Genomic DNA, 20,974 nt, shown 5'->3' with positions numbered 1-20,974 from the left:
GAACTGCAATCGAGCGTTTGTGATAACTGGCAATGAGTTTTTCACATCGCTTCAGAGGAATTTCGGCCCACTCTTCTTTGCAGAATTGTTTTAATTCAGCCACACTGGAGGGTTTTCAAGCATGAACGGCCCGTTTAAGGTCATGTCAAAGCATCTCAAGCAGCTTTAAGTCCAGACTTTGAGTAGCCCACTCCAAAACCTACATTTGTTTTTTGTTTTTTTTAGCCATTCAGAGGTGGACTTGCCGCTGTGTTTCAGCTCACTGTCCTGCTGCATAACCCAAGTGCTCTTGAGCTTGAGGGCACAAACTGATGGTAGAGAACAGAATTATGGTTTCATCAATTACAGCAAGTCGTCCAGGACCTGAAGCAGCAAAGCAGCCCCAGACCATCACACTACCACCACCATCATACTGTTGGTATGATGTTCGTTTTATTAAATGCCCTTAACTGAGGAAAGTGAGGCCTGCAGTTCTATAGATGTTGTTCTGGGTTCTTCCGTGACCTTCTGGATGAGTCATTAAAATTATTGGAATGATTATTGGTAGGCCAGCTGCTCCTGTTCCACGTTTTCTCCATTTGTGGATAATCGCTCTCACCGTGGTTCACTGGCATCCCAAAGCATTAGAAATGTCTATTTAAGTGATTTCTTGATTCAACAGGTCTGGCAGTAATCAGGTCTTGGTGTAGCTTGTGTGGTTAATCATAGTTAATTCACAATTTAACATGAATGTTTGTGTAATTACTTTTTCACACAGAGCCAGGTAGGTTTGGATAGCTTTTTTCCCTTAATAAATGAAATCATAATTTAAAGGGTTATCTTTGTCTGAAACATTTAAATGTGACAAATATGCACAATATGCACACTTTTTTCCCTGTGGTATGCAGTTTACATTAGTGCAGTCTAACAGTGGATTGGTAAAAGGAATAGATATTTTGGTAAATATGACTCTTTACTTCTTTGATAGGAGGGAATGCGTCAAAACTCCTTTGTTTAATCTTACCAAAAAAAAAAAAAAAAAGCACACATGTAGAGAAATCCAGGAAACAACTGCACGCATGAAACAATTACTGAACAGTTTATGACTGAGCTTAAGGGGAGCTGTTGGGTAGATTTCTTTGACACCCTGTGGACAGAACCAGTCTAGCTAATCTTTATCCTACAAGAACCTCACAAACAAAACAAATAAGCAGACAAAAATCATACCTGAGGAGTTTGGATTTCTGCTGGATTACAGGGCCCTGAATGAGAAAGAGAAAAAGGGAGGGAGGTGAGAGTGGGAGGGTGTTATACAGTAGAACAATTGATTGGAGACCTGCCAGATACTCACATTCCTCCCTTTCTTTTGGGACTCAGAGACCTGGGGTGGCAGAAGGTCACAGGTATTCTGAAGAAAGAGGTTCAGAAAAAAAAAGGTAAACAAGAATAAGGCAGGTAAGAAAGAGGCAAGAGAGAAAAACAGAGGCAGGAGGGTAAGGCATGCATCACCAGCTCACCCCTCCCTTGTCCACATTGTCTCCTCCCGAGTGTGATCGACTGGAGGGAGGTGCTCAGCTGGGAACAGGGAGAGAGACACCAGCTTTGAGGAAAAGGCAGGCACACACAACATGAAAGACAGTCCTGGAATTGGGTGTTTTGTACTCTAGGTTGCACTGCAGACCTGTTTCTGGAGGGAAACAGAAGGGCTGGACACAGGAGACGGACACAGGAATTCCAGGTCACAAGGGCTCCTGTGGCAGAACTCAGTCCTGGCTGGGTTGGGCTGGGCTGGTATTCCAACCTCTCCCTCTCACACTCATGAGCATGAAAGAAACAGGGAGTAGAGGATACAGAGGAGTGTGTTAGATCACTATTTGAGGGGAACCCAGAGGCTGGCATCTTACTTGAAGGGTTGACGTCTGGCCTCACTCCATCATGATGGGATTCTCTGTTGAGCTTACCTGTTGGTTGCTGGTGCTTTTTATTGTCAGAGAGAACCACACGGTGAATGGAGGTTGCTCGGGGAAGTGCTGCAGAGGCAGAGACATGAGCTGCTTGACCACTGACTGGAGGATGGACCGCGTGTATGGGACATGCTACTGTGATGAAGGCTGCGTCAGAACCAAGGACTGCTGCTTTGACTACTTCACAGAGTGCCCAGGTGAGTGATGAATGGATGTGACTGATTATTCTTTGGTGCACACCTTAACTTTATGACACCTCTGTAAGATAACCTGCTGGGTGAGATAACCTAAACTCTCTCAAAGAATAGAATATCTTCTGAATCTGTTGGATAGAAGATAAAAAAAGGAAAATTATCATCAGTATCTGGTCATTACAGGGCTGCTTATCACACACTTCACCTCTAAAGAGAGAACTGGCATGGGTGGATACATTCCAGGTTTTCCCATACATGTGAAATTGTTCACTTTTATCTTCAGTCCTGTCAAACTTTTGTGTGTCTTTTGTTCTGTTTTCTACACCTTCTAACTTGGTGCAGTGCACCAAACCTAAAACAATGTCGACTTTTGTTTGTCTTACATGTATCTCACCTGCTACATTACAAAAAAGAAAAGAAAAGAAGAAAAATGGCAATAATCAGTACACCAAATCACCCAGGCAGCTCTGTGCCTAACCTCATTTCAGTGGACTGGCTCGCATAATGGAATTAGTACAAATATTTTAAGAATGTGGTTCTGTCAATCAGTTGTGGCAATAACAGTTCCAGTCAAACAAGCTGAGCATATTTAATATGCGTTATAGTCCAGTAGTCACTAAATCTGCATGTTTAATACATCAAAGCGTGATCACCAGGCACAGAGAGCAAGCACAAAGAGAAATCACAGGAGTTGGTCACTGCCTGAGCTGCTCACTTGGCGCACTGTCAAACTACTTGTAGTAGAGCAGGAAGCCCTGATTCCACAAGTCAAAATCAATGCTTCATTGATCTAAAGTTATTTCCTGGATATTGAGCCCAATTCCACTGTTCCACAGGAATATTATAATTATGCATCCTGAAAGAACAATGCTGAGCCTTGCTGTTGATGGGAATCGTTACCTCTGAGCACACACTGAGATCTCTGCGAGCCAGTGTTGGGTTTAAACGCAGCTTAATTGTTTGATCCAACTGCGGATTTCCTGTAATAACGTTTCTCCCGCAATATTGGTGCCAACATCCAGCTCGGGACTGTGCTGTGAGCGACTGGAGCTTTTGGAGCGGCTGCGCCAAGCCCTGCCAGCTTTCGGTGCGAGTCCGTGTTCGTCATATAGAGCAGCAGCCCGGTAACAGTGGCCAGCCCTGCCCCAGCCTGGAGGAACGGGCTGGCTGCAGGGAATACAGAGACCACCAGGGCAGACACTGTGGATTGAATTCAGGTATGCAAACAGCTGAATACTCTCTTGTTTTATAGTGTCTACAAATGTTTTTTTGTGTCTGAAGTTATGTGCATATTTTCCTGCTTTTTATCCTGTTTTGTAATTCATGAATGATTTGGTTTCTCTTATGAGGTCCTGCATTCATCACCAGCATGGCATTTGCCAAGGGAAGACCCAAGCATGACAGCTATGGAAACCCCCTAAACCCTGGGTAGGTTTCATATCACGATACCATAAAGCCTGCAGACGTACTCTGAAACTGCACAGCCTCAAGCCCCTTTGAATTCAAGAGTTGAAAAGTTCATAAATGCTGTCAGGGGAAAACCTTGTTTTTTTTTAAATTGTGCTGGGAGATAACAGCTCAACTTTTTCTCCATCTGCATGAGCTACCTGTAGGTGTTTGCCCACCTGGTCTTCTGTCTACACACCATTAAACATAGCAATGCTGAGAGACTGCCCACAGTCCTTTGAAATGAAATACTCAGGACTGTCACATGAAAAGCACATACACAAAAGGTTAGGATGACAGTACGTGCTGTATTGTCAGCAGTTCAAAGCGTCTATATGCTTAATTATTGTTATTCCTTTCATAAGAGGTGTGTTCCTGCTGCAGGGGATAACGTTTTTTTTTCTTTTTTTTTTTTACTGATCAGTAACTCATCTTATTTCCTAACCAGGTGATGTTGCCCACTTCATTACTCTAATTCTATACTCCTTTAGGTTCTGTGTGGAATTCAAGCTGGAGTCACGGACACCACACTGTACAGTAGAGAACCAGCCGCACACACTCTGGATGCGCTACATAACTGAGGGCTTTAGAGTGTGTGTGGCATGTGAACCTCCTGCCATGCGAAACAATACCAGCAGCTGCCAGGGAGACGGTCAGGAATCAGACAAGTATGCAGTTATGGACCATTTTATGTGTTTTTCTGCAGTCCTATACACTTAGGTCCAAATACATTTAAACACACTTTTTTTTTTTTTTGCTGTTTACCAAAACATATTCAGCTGAATAGGGACTAAAAGTGCAGACTCTAAGCTTTTATTTTTATTTCTTAGAAACTGAAGGAAATGTTTAGGAGTTGCAGCTGTTTATTATGTAGCGCCCTCTTTCTCTAAGGACCAAAAAGAACTGACTGACAAGCTGTTTCATGGACAAATATGGACTATTCAGATTGTTTTTTTGAGCAATTACAAAGGTCAAAGGTCTAGAATAAGTCCAAGTGTGGTATTTGCATTTGGAACCTGTGGCTCCCAAATCTCTGTAGTGAAAGATGCTCTAAAGGCAAGTGAAACAGATCATCCTCAGGCTGATAAAAACATCAGCAAGAGAGGTGGAACATTAGAAACGGTGAAAGCAATAGCTGGTGCACTTCGAGAGTGAGAGAAATGCAGTCAGTGGCAAGCTCATGGAAGATGACTGTAGATGACCCTTTCCATGGTAAAGAAAACCCCCCCTCACAACATCCAACCAAGCATATCATTAACATAAAGAGAAGACATCACATAAGAAAGTAAACAGAAAGGCCAGATTTAAACATCACTTCTGGAACAGCATTCATTTGAACAAATGAAACTATAATTGATTTATAATAAGAAAAAAAAAGAAAGAGTATCTCATTATCTGAAATGTAACATTGTTTGTATGATATGGTGAAGGCAGAATGACGTATAAGCGCAGGGTCACTAATGTTTACTATGATATGAGTAAAGCTGTTTCACAGCACAGGTGGACGACAACTGAAACATACTGCAAAAACAATCCAGAAGGTTTTTGGGAGTAACAAAGTGGAATATCCTGCAGCGGCTGTTATCTGATCTCAACCCGATCGAGCACGCACTTGAAGACAAAGAACAAAACTGAAACTACTAAAACTACACTAAAGGCCCGTGAAAGCATCACAAAGGAGAAAACCCATTCTTTGGTGATGTGCATGGCTTCCAGATTTCAGTCATTTTCTGCACAGCATAATTGACAAAATACTAAAAGTAAACATTTTAATTATGATCATGTTCATTTGTCTAGTTTGAGCCCCTGAAAGCAGGTGGCAATGCATAAAAAAATGACTGCAACTCAACATTTACTTTTTTAATTTAATCTGAAAGTCTGCATTGAAATTTCTTTTCAGATCTATTGTATTAATGTACAGAACCAAAGTTAAGGAAACTGCATTCCTGGACTGTAGGGCTTCACATAAAGCTCTAAATCAGTTCATAAAACTTAAAAACAGCTACAAAATGAGTCTGCCTTCTGCTTCTACAACACTTAATGCACCCTTGCCTTGAGGAAAGCAATTGGTGAAAACGTGCTGACATCTTGAAAATGTGGAACCATGAATGAAGTGGTATGAAACTAATGGTTTCACTGTGTTGCAGAGAGGCTGTGCTCCACTGGCAGGCAGTGGGGAACCCTCAGTGCAGCGGGACTTGGAGGAAGATCCAGAAAACCCAGCAGTGCACCTGTCCTCCACAACACAGCTTTGTCTTCATCTGATCCACATAAAGTTCTCATCTAGAGTCCACAAAAGCATCTGAAAACCAAGATGTCATCAGTGGGCAGGCAGATCGGATGCCTTTCCACAACAAGCTTTCAACACTAAAGAGACATCCGTCTGCAATTATGTCTCTTAATATGGTACAGATTAGTATAAATTATTTTTTAAATAAAACCGATTGTCATAAATGCTTCCATAGAAAGACACTTGTACAGTATTTCACCTTTTCCTCATAGACATTAAGCACCCCTCACATCTGATTTTATATCTCTTTATTGTAAAACACTGCTGTTGTATTATTTTTCAAAGGTCTTGCATATTATTTATCTAAAAACCTGGAATTATATAATATAAAAAAGAAAAACTTTACATTGTTCCCTGTGATTGTAAACTCATGTGGGTTCTTGTTGACTGCCCTCTGGTGGTAAGCACACACAGACAACATTACAGAACAAATTCAGCTTAGCTGGTGCACTCAGGAGTAAATGCGTGAACTAGACACATTTTACTGACAAATGACACGTTATACATTTCATATGCTATCAAATCTACCCAGTAACAGCAGGCCAAATTACCCAGGTCATTGTTCTGTGCTTGAGTGCCCTCTGGTGGCAAACTGTTTCAGTGCAAACACAGCAGATCACACAAAAGCAATTAAAATCAATGGAAAATTCGAGTGATTTCATTTACAGGTAAAATGCTACATTATACAAGTTAGAGGAGTTCTGCCTGTCTTTATCCCACTTCATGTGCCCTCATTAGAACTCTCCAGCGGTCTTTGAGCATGGTGCCAGTGCGTCCTTCAAAGTCATAATCCATTAAAATACGAGACCACTTCCCCTGCCCGTGACGCTTAACACCATCCTTGAGGTACTTGTCCAGCTGGGGGGTCCATTTCTAAACAAATGGGAAAAAAACAAAACTTGTAGTTTCTGTGCTTTATGGAATTTATATATTCATTAATTTTCATATGGGGATTCATTGGTTCTACTTACTTGAGGGGGTTTTCTTATTTTTTGTACCTTTAAGGTGCCCCCTGAATTTTCTGAGGTCATCTGGGATAACTCTGATGATGCAAGGTTTGAAATTATTTTACTTGCATTCAGGCTCAGAAATATGACGTGCTGGCAAATACAGTTCAACAGAAAAATACAAAAAGCAAATCACAGCTACAAGAAAATTAAGACGCACCATTACTGGAGATTCGTCGAGAAGCACGACGCTTCTTGCATGTATCAGGTTTCCACACGTCAGTAATTCGGGTTGAGAGCAGTTTCCGTTTTGGTCTGTGGAAGTGAAATAAAGCATAACAAAATTCTTTTTTAACCTACATGTGTAACATATCTTGTGCTGTGTGTTGTGTGAATTTCTGCTTTCAGAGAGAAACGGCAAAAGCCAAAACATACACTCACTGGGCACTTTATTAGGTACACCTGTTCAACTGCTCATTAATGCAAATATCTAATCAGCCAGTCACATGGCAGCAACTCAATGCATGCTCAGTTCAAACTGAGGATCTGAATGACACAGAAAAGTCATTCCAGTGAGAGGCAGTTCTTTGAGAAGCTGCCTTGTTGAAGTCAGAGGAGAACGGATAGACTGCTTTGAGCTGATTGGAAGGCAACAGTAACTCATTGCAAACAACAATGCACAACATCTCAAACCTTGAAGCAGATGGGCTATAGCAGCAGAAGAGCACAACACTAAGAACAGGACACTGACTGGGGAAAAACGTTGCCTGGTCTGAGGAGTCCTGATTTCCGCTGCAACATTTTGATGGTGAGGTCAGAATTTGGCATAAAAACCATGAATGCATGGTTCGGGCTGCTGGTAATGATGTAGTGGATATTTTTGTGGCACACTTTGGACCCCTGAAACAGGAATTATGCTTCTATGTGAAATCTATGCCAGAGGTACACTGTAACCAGAAACCTCTCTGAAACCCTATGCTGTACCCTGACATGCACCTCCTTAGAAATGTCACATCAAAGAACCCTGCAATGATTGTGAATGGCCTGCTCCATACTGTTGATTGGTCCTGCACATTTCAGGCTACTTTTCTGCTGTAGTTTTTGAACGCATCACTGAGAGAATAATAATAATCACTGGCTCAGTATAAGGAATAATAATCATAGCCTCGATATATCTCAGATGGGAGCAAATTCCTAGAGGGAGATTGCTGAAACTATCTGAGCTGATGTGAGGGAACGTGCAAAGAAGGGAAAAACTTCAGGGATACATAGTTTTGCCTCTGGGGGGGTGGTGGGTCGGGGAAGGAAAAAAAGTGCCAGTATTTTATTTATTCCCATCGAGGCTGGCACAGCATATAAAACATCAGGACACAACTGTAACACGTAATGCATAATGCACAAGCTCGCGTAGGTTACATTGTAGGCTCTACAAAGATTCACTGCAAAAGTCTAAATCAGCCAAGGTGAGCATCGTTTCAATGCCACAGACTGCCTGAATATTACTTTTCATGTTCATCTCTTTATGGCCACAGTGCACACAACTTCTGATGGCTGTATGCCATGTCACAAAGCTCAAATGTGAAAATCCTCTGAAACTAGTTTCTTGAACATGACATTGAGCTCCCTGGACTCAAATGGACTCCAAAGTCACCAAATTTCTATCAGAGGACCATCATGGATGTGCATCTCACAAATCTGCAGCACCTCTGTGACGCCGTCATGTTAATATGGAGCAAAATCTCTGAGGCATGTTTGCAGGACCTTGTTGGATCTGACCCATGAAGAATTAAGGCAGTTCAGAAAGCAAAAGGGGGTCCAATGTAGGACTAGCAAGGTGTACCTAATAATGTGTCTGATGAGTGTACATTCATTAACCATTTTCACATATGCTTACTGACCTGCGACATACGATGCTCTCCCTTTTCCTGTTAGAGTAAAAATATAGTTTAATGTTCACTAAAAAAGAGAAACATTTAAAAATGGGGCTTTTGAAATACTGTTTCTTACTTTCTGTCCTCTGTGACATCATTGGCCTTTTTTGAAAGAGAGCTGCTCTGAGACTCCACATCCTCCAAACCTCCAGCATTCTGTGAGGACTGCACCATCTTTGTAGCTGCCTGATGATTGGAGAGGCAGGCACAATACAGACATTTAACTATACTAATTTATGTATCTAAATATTACCCTTTCATAAACTTCTAAAAAAACTAACTTTCTGGTCAAAGTACTGCTGTAATGTGAAAGCAAAATTAATGAGGGCAGTCATTAGCATACCCGTCCAAGCATAGCTATCGAGAGGTCACCGGGTTGTGTAAATCATTCATAAAACTTTCCTGAATAAGCGAGTCTGTTGGGCCCTCAGGACAACTCAGCTGAATGCAGCAGTTTGCCCTTCCAACTAATTTGATGACAAATCGTCAATTAGCAATGACTGATAACGTCACATCAGCACCTTCAGCTGGTCAGCGTGCTATTACTCAGGAGGACAAGTGTGTAGTTGCAGCACGGGAGGGTGGGAGGTGAGAAAGAAAAAAAGGACCATCCACCCATCCATCCTCTTCCACTTATCCTGTTCAGGGTTGCGGGGGGGCTGGTGCCTATCCCGAGTGGCGAGAGGCAGGGTACACCCTGTACAGGTTGCCAGCCTGTCACAGGACCAGCACAGAGAGACAGACAACCATTCACTCTCACATTCACACCTGTGGGCAATTTAGAATCCAACCCCAGTAACTGCATGTCTTTGGACTGTGGAAGGAAACCGGAAAAAAAAAGACAGTCTACAAAAGTTTCTTTGTTAAACATCCACTTACTGAGAAACTTTGAACATCTCATGTACACCCATCAGCCAGCCACAACATTAAAACCAGGCACTGTGATGATCTCTTCACATTTTCAGCCATCAAGTGGTGGAAAATGAACAGAGCTTGAAGTTCATGTATTGGAAGCAGGGGAGAAAAAAAAAGGCAAGTGTAGATCTGAGGATTTTCTGATGATGGCCAACCTAACCCCAGACTCAGAGTCCCCATAATCACCAGTGTCCACTAATCAAAGAGCCCACAACAGAAAGCTGGCCAGTGGAATTGCCGGATACCACAGGACACTCCAAGAGGTCCTGTAGAGTCCATACTTTGATTGGCCAGAGCATTTTTGGGTGGTGCATGAGGGACCTATACAATATTAAGAAGGTGGTTTAAATATTGTGGCTGATTAGTGTATTTGTCAATACAATCTTCCACCTCACAAACAGTGCAGAAGCACAAAAACAAACAAACAAAAAAACAAAAAAACAACAACGACAAAAGAAAAACAGGGGGGTTGGAGACAAAGAGAAGCAAGGTTGAGATGGTTTGGACATGTGCAGAGAAGGGATAGTGGACACACTGGAGAAAGAGGAAGACCACTGAGAAGATTTGTGAATGTAGTGAAGGAGGACATGCAGTGTGACAGAAGACGATGCTAGAGATAGGGTGAGATGGAGGTAGATGATCCGCTGTGGCAACCCCTAAAGCAAGCAGCTAAAAGAAGAAGACACTTTTTTGGATTTAAAAAAAAAAAAAAAAAACATATCTAAGAGGCTAAAATAATTTTTAAAAATACAACTCAGTAAATAAAATATTTCAATTTAAAATTTGCTTTTCTGTGCAGCTGTCTTCAGAGAACCTGAAACATAAACATATCTAGTCATATATTTTTTTTTCTACAAATATTTATCTTATCTTTAGAGCTAACCTCATCTAATGCTGTATGATTTGAAGGAACTTAGTCTGCAGCGCTGACTGACTTCTGAACTCCAGGTTGGGGTGGACTTCCGGCTATTTATTTAGGCTAATTTAAATATACAGATGACCTAGAAGGGCAGTTAATCCAGTTTTATTTTGCAAATATTTACCTTTGAGAAATTATGAGAACCGATTACCGTATTTTTCGGACTATACGTCGCTCCGGAGTATAGGTCGCACCAGCCAAAAATGCATAATAAAGAAGAAAAAAACATATAGGTCGCACTGGACTATAAGTCGCACTTTTTTTGGGGGGGGGGGGGGGGGGGGGGGGTTGATAGAATCCGAGACTCAGAGCACAAATTCCATCTTGAACGGCAATTTAAAATAATAATGGATTAAAGAACAGGACGAACACGGTTACGCCTACGTTATGCTAACGTAGCACATTCAGCTACATGACGCACAACGAACACGTGTTCGGTATGTTAACGTAACATTAAGTTATTCAGATAACCATAGCATAAAGAACATACTAACAAGTTAACCAAACCATCAATCCATTGAATTCTTCATCCTCGGTGTCACTTCTAAACAACTCCGTACACTCCGTAGACGAAGCGCCGCTTCCTCTTCTGTGTCGCGTTAGTCAGACTCGTCGTCAGCTGCAGTTCCAATTATTCCAGCCTTTCTGAATCCCAACAGGATGGTTTGTCCCTGCAGCCCAGGTTTTCTTGATCCCTCCAATGACTTCCAGGAAAGGTGGGTGGCGCATTCTCCCAGTTGCCGTTAAGCTGTGCTCTCCATCCATCATCCACTGCGCCCACAGGTTACGCAAGACTGCCTTAAAGCTGCAGTTCACGGAGATGTCAAGTGGCTGGAGTATTTTGGTTCATGTGTTATAAATGTCACATATACGTCGCTCCGGAGTATAGGTCGCACCCCCAGCCAAACTATGAAAAAAAGTGCGACTTATACTCCGGAAAATACGGTATTAAAATAAAACCATGATTGTGCTGCATTCAGTTTTGCTGTGATACTCTTGTCTTGCACATCCAGCGCACCCCTTTCCTTCAGCATTAGCTTTTACTGCTCCCTAAAACCCAAACTCAGCCCTGACTATGGCTCATTTAGACCAGTTTACTTTTTTTCAGTTCGACAATAAACGTTCAAGGCAAGCCTCTGTTATAAAAACATGTTTTACATTTCAGTAAATGTGTAATTTTTCAAATGTCAAATTAAACAACTGTGATCTCAATATCGACAACAATATTAACGATTATGATTTTTGAAAGAGTTGTGATCTGATCTCATTCTGTTACTGGCTGTGATGTAAAACACTCCTGCAGGTTCTGTACCTTGAGAAGGTAGTCAGAGGGATTCTTTTCCAAGTAGGCATCCAAGTAGGACTGCACCGTCTCCAGAAGGCGACTGAAGCTGAAGCTCATGAGGAATGGGTGGTAAGTCTCCCTCTGTTCAACTATTTTTGAAAGCTTAACTCCCAAACCCTGTTAAAGTTGTTAGTTTTAAGGATTAAAATCTCTTATTGATTAAAGTATTCCAGGACTGACCTATGTTTTAAAAAGAAAAGGGAGAATAACTGACATACTGACCTGCGGGAGTTCAAGGTTATTCTCAAACCATCTGAGGGCAGAAGAGGCAGAAGATCTTTGACCCTTCTCCAAGCAGACAGCAACAGACTAGATACAGGGTGAATGGATGACACAAGAATAGCGAGACTCAAACCCTGCTTATTTCATAATCAAACATCTGTATATTCTCAGCAGTGATGTAGTTTTTCCTACATAAAAAAATGTTCAGTGCACTCAGTGAGATTCTAGCCAGAGCCAAGAGAAACACACCAGCACTGTAATAAAGTCTTGTTAACTACGGTTTCCTTCACTCAAAAATAACACATTTGTGTTCATGAAATTGAAAAATGAATGAAAACCATATGAAGTAAAGCAAACTGTGCTTGTACTGCACGTGAACCAGTACTTTACAATTACCTGGACAACCAAAAGGATGGTAATGTTTTTAAATAAACTTTGGTCTGACACAGTGTGCTCGAGGTCCGACCAGATTTTGGCAGCTGACATCAGAGGCATCACAGAGTCATCATCTTCAAACTGGACATCTGAGGAAAAAAACTGTATTTCAGAGTTTTTTGTTTTTTTTAACAAAATAAACTTGTGACCAAAACCTTTTTTCATTTGATATTCATCACTAAACATTTAAACGAATTTTTACTGCTACACATGTACTATACCCGCATAACTAAAAATTAATTATACACAGAATTATGTCAAATATATTAAAATGGATTTCAAACAGGGCAAATGGTAAAAGCCCTGCACTTTGCACTTGTTTTTACGGCAATAAAAACATTTTAATATACATTTTTAAAAGAAAAAAACCCCCAAAACCAAAATGAATATATCAAAAACTACTCTCTTAAATGCAAATACTGCCCAGAGAGTGAGCTGCCTCCGTGTGGTTTTGCTTTCCTAATGTTAAACAGTTACACGCTTTTGTATGCACTTTTATCAAAGCTGGGATCATGTGTTATCTTACCCAGCAGCTTTCCATCCATGACTCTTGCCAGGAAGGCACAGATCTTCGCTTTCTCATTTACCTTAAGAGATGAAGTCTGATGAATGGCTTTGGAAAAATCAAAAATAAATTCACGAAACAGCGTTAGCCACAAGGCTTTCAGAAACGTTGGTAAGACTTGCACATATCGTGTGTATTAAAGTTACTGACGAAATGCTTCCCGTCCTCTTGTTTCGCTAAGCTTTATAAGCCCATCCAACGCTATCTAAGATGCACCTTTCCTTCCGCTGTTTTACGAGATATTTGGTTGTTTGCGTACGTACGAACTTTTAGCTAATCATACCCTAGGAAGCTGATCTGATACCGCTGTACTGAGCATAAATATGTTGTTAAATAACCAGCTAATACGCGCTCGCTTGGTGAGTACTCACCCCGGAAAGCTGAATGCGTTTCACTGAATTCGTCCCGTTTGCCCTTCTTGAAACGCCGACACAAACTTAGAAACATGAAGTCCAGCATCCATCCTGTAGCTACAGCGGTGACGTGGGAAAAACTGATACTTTCGCCGACATTATCTTCATCTGCAACAGTTCTGTTATTATTTTCAGCTGCCATGTTTACATGTTTTCTTGTCTTTCTTTTAAAAACACCCGCGCGTTTGGAGTTTCAATTGTGCTTTTCAGACTGCAGCGCCCTCTCCTGTTCAGGAGGAGTAACTAAATATCACCTTGTTCAGATAGTGCCAAATTGGGGTCTTTCTAGACATTGCGCTATTTCTAGGGTACTAATTCGTTTGTAGGAATATAGCAATCCTGAGTTGGAAATTTTATGCAACAGATGCATAAAATTTCCAACTCAGTAGATCAGGTGACAGACCAGCCCAATTAAGGCAAAAAAGAATATAAAACCTGTTCTGGCGGATGTTACCTCCCGCCAACAGGAGGTGCTATTGTTTTGATGTTCATTTTATGTGTGTTATAGCAGCCAATAGAAATGAGCCAAGCGAGCCCGCAAGCAGGAAATGGATGTTAGGTAGTCATTTATGCTGGATAGAGGGACGGATGTTTTAAGTGTGCTTGAATCTCCATCTGTCCTCCTTTGTTGCTTTACGGAAAGCATTGTCTGTAAGTAATGTCGCTGTTTAGCACATCGTCATGCAGTATTATTACCTTTGGTTTAGAAATGTTTAAGATAATCACAGTTAATGATGTTTACATCGATGGCGCGGTTACATAGTGATGCTATGTGATTTTGATTTGCATCTTTGCACCTCTGTCGCCATTTGAAGGGAAATGTCTCAGTAAAGAAGACCATACACCTGTCATTTGTCGAGGAGTTTATCTGTCTGCTTAGCTGCATTCAGGTTGAACAGTGAGAGCAGAACAGTGAAAAGACATTAATCCACGGCAACAAAATCTCAGAGGGATACGCACACCAGCCACACCCAGAACCCGAACATGTCTCAGCTAGGAGATGATGCCATATCAGTCCATACCCATGCATCAAAATCATCAAAAGGCTCTAATAAGTCATTGGCCAGCATTGCTGCAGTTAACACACGGGCCAAGGCAGAGGCTGCACGAGCAAAGCACAGCTCAAAGTAGAAGAAACATATCTTGAGGCCACTTTGGATGCGCTTCATCAAAAACGAGATGTAGAGGCAGCCCTCGCTGAAGCCAATGTCTATGAGGCTGCAGCAAGTGAAATGGAGGGAGTGGCTGATCTCTGTCAGACATATGGTAACTCACAACGTACCAGTGAGTATGTGAAAGACCAAATCTACAGGTTTAAAACAACTCCAAAAGAAGATGCAGAGCCTCCTGACATGCCAGTGACTTCCACGTATTTTCAACCCAAGCCGGTGGGTGACACGTCTGCCCCCAGTATCACACCCTATGTCTCCCTACCTCAGAGCCTTGGGAACCTTGGTGTCCCTCAGCCATCCCAGGGCGCCCAAGTGCATCAACCACCACCATGCACAAAACCTCAGACTGTCTCACAAGAAAACTCAAACATCTCCGGCCTCACGAGATTTCTAGCCAGACGTGAGTTGCTCACTGGACAACTTACAAAGTTTAATGACAAGCCAGGTGATTACTGGGGGTGGAAGTCCCCCTTCGAAAACGTCACACAAGGCTTATACTTAACAGTCAGCGAGGAGCTCGACCTGTTGAGCAAGTGGTTAGGCGATGAATCCTCGCAACATGCAAAATGCCTCAGAGCTGCGCACATCAACAATCCATCTTTTGGACTTGCTAAAGTGTGGGAGAGGTTGCAAGAGTGTTATGGCTCCCCTGAAGCCTTGGAAAGGGCCCTCTTTGATAAGTTTGAATGTTTCCCCAGAATCACAAATAAGGACCCCCATCTACTACGTGACCTAGGGGACCTTCTTTTGGAAATAGACTCTGCCAAGAGTGAAGGTTATATACCAGGCTTACTTTACCTCGATACGGCACATGGAATTCATCCTATAGTCGACAAACTTCCATTCGACCTGCAGGAAAAATGGATGACACAGGTACAAGCAAGACCACCTTGTGTCATTCCCTCCTTTCTCTGTTTTGGCTGCCTTCATTAGAAATGAAGCCAGTATGAGAAACGACCTCAGCTTTAGGTCCTCTGCTCCACAAACCATCAAGACTTCCAAAAGGGAAAGTTACCTGGGGAGGCGCGACGGAACAATGATGTCTATCTCTGTCAACAGGATGGAAGTAGTTAATCATGAGCGAAGGCAAAGCATCGAAAAAAAAGTCTGGGATCCCAACAAAGAGTGTCCCATCCACAAAGAGTCAGATTAAACTAGGCCAACGTCATGGGAGAAACTGTCTTTGAACAAACGAGTGCAGATAAAAAGCCTTCTTGCTCAATCCAGGAGCAAGCCTTCCTGCAGATAATGGAGAAAGAAGTCTACCAGGAAGCTACAAACAGTTGGGTGCCTCCACTGCCATTCCGCTCGCCCAGACCACACCTTCCCAACAACAAACAGCAAGCCATCCAACGCCTCACCTCAGTTTGTCGCACGCTGAAGAAGGACAATGTTTATCTGTCTGCTTAGCTGCATTCAGGTTGAACAGTGAGAGCGGAACAAAACCCATCTGGCACCAAAAACCACGTTCAAAGCCACTTAACTCACCTTTCTTCCCCATTCTGATGCTCAGTTTGAATTTAAGCAGGTCATCTTGACCAGGTCAACATGCCTAAATGCACTGAGTTGCTGCCATGTGATTGGCTGATTAGATATTTGCATCAATGAGGATGTGAACAAGTGTAACTAACAAAGTGGTTGGTGTGTGTATATATAGTGAGAACAGCCTAATACTGTAGTAAAAACCATTCATTTTCTTAGCTTTCTGAGTGTATTAGTTCTGTCTGTCTGTTTACACCTGCAGGAAGTTTATCTTTATCTCACCATCCGCTTTCATCCTGTGGATTTTATCAGGATCCTCCGTGCAGCTTGGAAGTAGGTTTGGGAGAATTGATGGTGTACAACACTGTTTGGAAGAAGTATGCAACACAAATGTTTTTCTTTTTTATGTTAAGACTCCATTTTAATAGCAATGATCTTTCCTTAAACCTAACGGAGTATGACTGTTGAACACTACCCAATAGTTTTATTCCTAAAACTAACCAAAAAGGGACATCAAAAATAAAGTCACAAAAGAATGTAAAACTAAGTAAGTGTTCCCACAATAGACGCGAGCCCTATTCCTTTGAAAATGAAATTATTCCTCTGCCATCACACAAGTGGCCTTATTTGGACTTAACTGTTTTTTTAAATTGCAAAGTATTATTGGACAGAAAATACAGTTCCCTCCAAACACACTGTAAATGTTGTTTAGTTGTATTGGAACATGGCACACTTACATTAATTGCATTGAATGGAACAGATGTCCCTGCAGTGATAAATCATTTATGAACCAGCCAAATTACTGAGTTCTCCACACGTTTGTATATGGAAATCAACATTGCCTTTTTGCAGCAAATGCAACACATAATTTTAATTGGTGTCCTGATTTGAACTTAAGTCTTTTCTTTTATCAATAAGTACTTATTCTCAACATGCATATGCGACCTACAAACATGTCATGTGCAGAGCAGGGAACACCAAACACACAAACACAGGAGTTATACATTTATTTGTTATTCTGCATATGCTAATAGACGTAATGAGGAACAATGCGCTACAGAAATGTTGACATACATACCATAACAAAGTGTTCTGTGGTCACATAATTGTTCAGACTACTACATGCATACAAAGATGTCGCTTTGTACAGAAACAGTCTGTAGGTCAGGATGTGTCTAATGATAATAATCTCAAAAGCTGAACAGAAAAGAAAAATGGAGGAGGCAGAATATACAGAGAAATAAGGACAAACAATGTTGCTGTTTGCATTTTAAGGAGCAAGGTAAGCATGTATGAGTGACACGGACAATACCCATTCTCTCAGAGAAAGTAAAGACACAACGTTTCCACTCTGTACAGTATTACAGATGAATATACCATCATGAGACAGTAAGACAGAGCACAGTCCTTTCTGCTGTCAGTTCACAGAATTAACTGCAGTATCCACACAAACTTTATCCCAAGGGGATACAGCTGATCAATCCAAACCCCTTGTTTCTCTACCCTACCTGTCAAAATGAAAGATTACCCAAGGCTAACACGGAGACATGATTACTACAAACAAGGGATGAAGGATAAATTGAAGTACAGAAAAAAAAACAAAACAAGTTTTAACAAGAAGGTTTTGATCTAACCTCCCTTTATTATAATGAAAAAAAAAAAAAAAAAGAGATGAAAATTCAAACAACGACCATCACTGACCCCGCATTTTACTTCAGAGAGTACCAAAGAATCTGAGTTTTTGATGAGGGATCGGTAATATCACAAAGGTAACTCCATGAGGTCTCACATGAATCTCTGAATACTGAGTCAGATTATGCTACTTTGGGCAAACAGTATGTACACAGACAAAAGAAAATATAGACCATAACTGACACAATGTAACCATTTGGGAGAACCATTTCTTTTCCTTTCCGTGGCTTATTTTTACCCACTGATCGCTATTCCTGAGGGCATGCCACGGGGTTAGAGCTTCTGAAGCTGGAGGGATTGGAGCACTCACTGGTGTCAGCATGGGAAATAATCAGATGGATCAGCTCAGAGACAGCAGGGATCTCTTCCTGGCTGTAGTCACTCTCCCTTTTCGCCTCCCCTAACGGTCAGATGTCTGCCCCTTTGTTTGCACTTCTTCCTGCCTCGCCGAAGACTGATGGGAGTGGATACTGAATGTGGTACACACATTACTCAGAAAAAGGGAGAAATATTGGAGCTCCCCAATCTGGAAGCCAAGACATTGAAGTGGATTTTGACAACAACACCTCTCAAAAAGTACAGAAGCAGCTGGTTGACATTAGCTGTTAAAGAAAAAAACAGATAATCTATCCAATCAGAACATCAGAGAGTTATAGAAAACCTGAGAACTCAATATCATTACTTGTTTCTATTACATAAAGACCTGATTTTTCCTATAAAATTAGAATTTTCTGTACAGTGCTATATGAACAAAGCAAAATGACTTGCTACCTTCTCATAAACAGCCACGTTATGAAAAGGCACGCATCATTTCAACCACCATATGGCAGGAAATTGTGGTCGTGCTCCATTTTGGTTTAGAAAAAATAGACTCATTCTCCATGTTAATTCACAAAAAACAGAAAATTGTTTGTTTGTGGCCATTAAAATTAGATAATGTTAATATCTTCCACACATTTGCTAGATTTCTATGTAAATCTAGCAGCAGTATAAAAGGCCGTGGTGGTCAATTTGGATTCCTATTCTGACAGATAATCAAATTTGAGGTCCATTGATACCTGGCGTTAAGGTGCTCAACAGCATTTTGCCAGCAACGTAATATGAAAAAGTAAAAGTCAGATTCTCATTTGCATTGTTTGTGAGATTCTAGCAGTTGTAATACTCTTTTGCCTCATATTAAAGATATAACATCTGAAAAATACAAGTAAATTTTGCCTGTACACTTACAAATTCCCATAGACATAAAATAAAGTGCCACAATTCTTGGCCTGCATAGATTGCAGTATGCGGTATTGCACATTCCACACCTTTCAGTGAAACAAACAAACAAACAAAATATGATTAGCGTAAGATAATGATAATAAGAAAGAAAACAATAAAACAACAGAAATTCACCCATGTCCCTTCCTGCCATTGCCATTCTTGTTTGTGTGGCTTTCACAAACGCCTCGCTAGGATACTCTGCCATGTGTCATGCTGAAAAAAAAGAAAAAAAAAAAAAATTCCAGCAAAAAATTGGAATCAAAGGCAACATATAACATGTATATTTTCAGTCAGTGTAAAACAAAAGCAAGAGAGATGACGAGAAGAAAAAAAAGAATTCCTTTGGGTTTAAGTTTGACTGAAAATTGTTTTGTTCACAATAAAACACACAATAAATTACAGTCCGAGACACCACAGATATACAAAAAAAAAAAAAAAAGAAAAGAAAAATTCTTAAACTTATCAGCAGGATCGGGTAAAGTTGCAGTAGTATGGAACAAAGGTCACCGCTGACATGAGGCTGCTGAGGATAGGACAATGAAAACAATGCAGATAAACAAACCATGATGAAAAAAAACCCCATAGCTACTGGCATAATACATGTTATTACCATATATGTTATAATGCAGCTGAAATAGAAGAAAGCTTGTCAGTGTGCTTGATTTGGTCCATTGATATCAGAAGGAATACTGTCTTTTTTTTTTTGTAGTAATCTACCCCTTTTTAAATAGACAAACTAGATAATGACAGTGTAACACCTCTGTTTTATGGACTCTCACCTACATATTGTAGACTTTTTCTACAACCAATCTAGCCCTATTTATCATATTTTATTCTTAAATCTACTTTTAGATATAGATATTAGATGTTACAGAGTAAATAAGATAAATTCTCCTGATTTGGATGGAATCAAAAGGCTGAACGAAGAGCATCCTAAATTTTGAGCTAATGCCTGAAACTGCGTGATAAATACTTTCAGTAGCTTTAGTGTCTGATAGTTCCTGTTCTTACTGGTTTGACACATACTTGGCAACTACAGGTGTATGAGTATTTTTTCTTTTGTTTTTTTGAGAGTGTTCAAGGTGGGTTTTTTTTTTATCCTTCTTTCCCACATTTATGGATTCAAAGATTAAATATCAGATGCCCAAACTGAAAGTTCAACAGCTGCTATGAAAACCAAAAGCAATAATTTCAACATTACAGTTTCATACACCGTTATTCACAAGGAAAAAAAAAAACTCAAAACAAACAAACAAAAAAAAAAAAACAGGGTCATCATGAGAACACTTTGCATTGCCACAAAAGGTAATGATATGTTTTTTTATAGGTCGCTACGATGCAACACCCAATCTGAGGGCTGTCTATTCAATTCCCGTACCCCTCCCTTTTCACATTACAAATATTAGTACCTTCAGTGACTGTCTTCCTTTGCCATGTTGTGCATTGTCATTGCCTTAGATGTCCTAGTATTTACAGTGGAGCGCTTTCAGCAAACTAAGCACCGTAAAATCTCTTCTTTTTTTTTTTTTAAAGCATGCTTTTACAGTTCTTCTGGGCATTTCCTTCTTTTGCTAGAAAAGGAGACATTATGTACATCTGGAGGACCTGCGTGTACGTGACTTGATGAATTCTCTGTTTTTCAAAAGCATCCTCTTTGCACCCACTGTTTCCTCTAAAGTCATCCCAGGATCTGCACAAAGCACTGCAGTTTCTTTTTCAGCAGTTCACAACAACACAAGTATAAGAGACTTGTCATGCCATGCAAAAAGATCTTTCACCACAACTGCACCCTTGACTCTC

General features: G+C 40.8%; 2 protein-coding genes across 4 annotated transcripts; one reads left to right on the top strand and one right to left on the bottom strand.

Annotated features, from left to right (window-relative positions):
* Positions 1–1,550: 1,550 nt before the first annotated feature.
* On the top strand, positions 1,551–7,179 carry sbspon (somatomedin B and thrombospondin type 1 domain containing). The gene is made up of 5 exons (XM_030756003.1): positions 1,551–2,140; positions 3,160–3,354; positions 3,487–3,565; positions 4,075–4,251; positions 5,731–7,179. Exons 1-5 carry the CDS (start codon positions 1,915–1,917, stop codon positions 5,846–5,848), a joined length of 795 nt encoding a protein of 264 aa, XP_030611863.1. The 5' UTR covers positions 1,551–1,914; the 3' UTR covers positions 5,849–7,179.
* Positions 6,555–13,755, bottom strand: terf1 (telomeric repeat binding factor (NIMA-interacting) 1). 3 transcript variants are annotated; one of them, XM_030756000.1, is made up of 10 exons: positions 13,524–13,755; positions 13,114–13,200; positions 12,549–12,676; positions 12,153–12,239; positions 11,898–12,047; positions 8,828–8,937; positions 8,719–8,745; positions 7,041–7,135; positions 6,845–6,915; positions 6,555–6,746 (listed from the first exon to the last, which is right to left on the bottom strand). In XM_030756000.1, the coding sequence occupies exons 1-10, from the start codon at positions 13,705–13,707 to the stop codon at positions 6,585–6,587; spliced, it is 1,101 nt and encodes a 366-aa protein (XP_030611860.1). In that variant the 5' UTR covers positions 13,708–13,755; the 3' UTR covers positions 6,555–6,584. The 3 variants fall into 3 exon arrangements, with proteins under 3 accessions (XP_030611860.1, XP_030611861.1, XP_030611862.1); XM_030756001.1 differs by lacking the exon at positions 13,114–13,200; XM_030756002.1 differs by lacking the exon at positions 13,524–13,755 and having other exon boundaries at positions 12,549–12,689; positions 13,114–13,187.
* Between the last annotated feature and the right edge of the window lie 7,219 nt (positions 13,756–20,974).

The sequence above is a fragment of the Archocentrus centrarchus genome, chromosome 20, assembly GCF_007364275.1.
Source record: "Archocentrus centrarchus isolate MPI-CPG fArcCen1 chromosome 20, fArcCen1, whole genome shotgun sequence".
Taxonomy (NCBI): Eukaryota; Metazoa; Chordata; class Actinopteri; order Cichliformes; family Cichlidae; genus Archocentrus; species Archocentrus centrarchus.
Note: the sequence above shows the minus strand (reverse complement) of the source record. Positions and strands in the feature narration are given on the sequence as shown.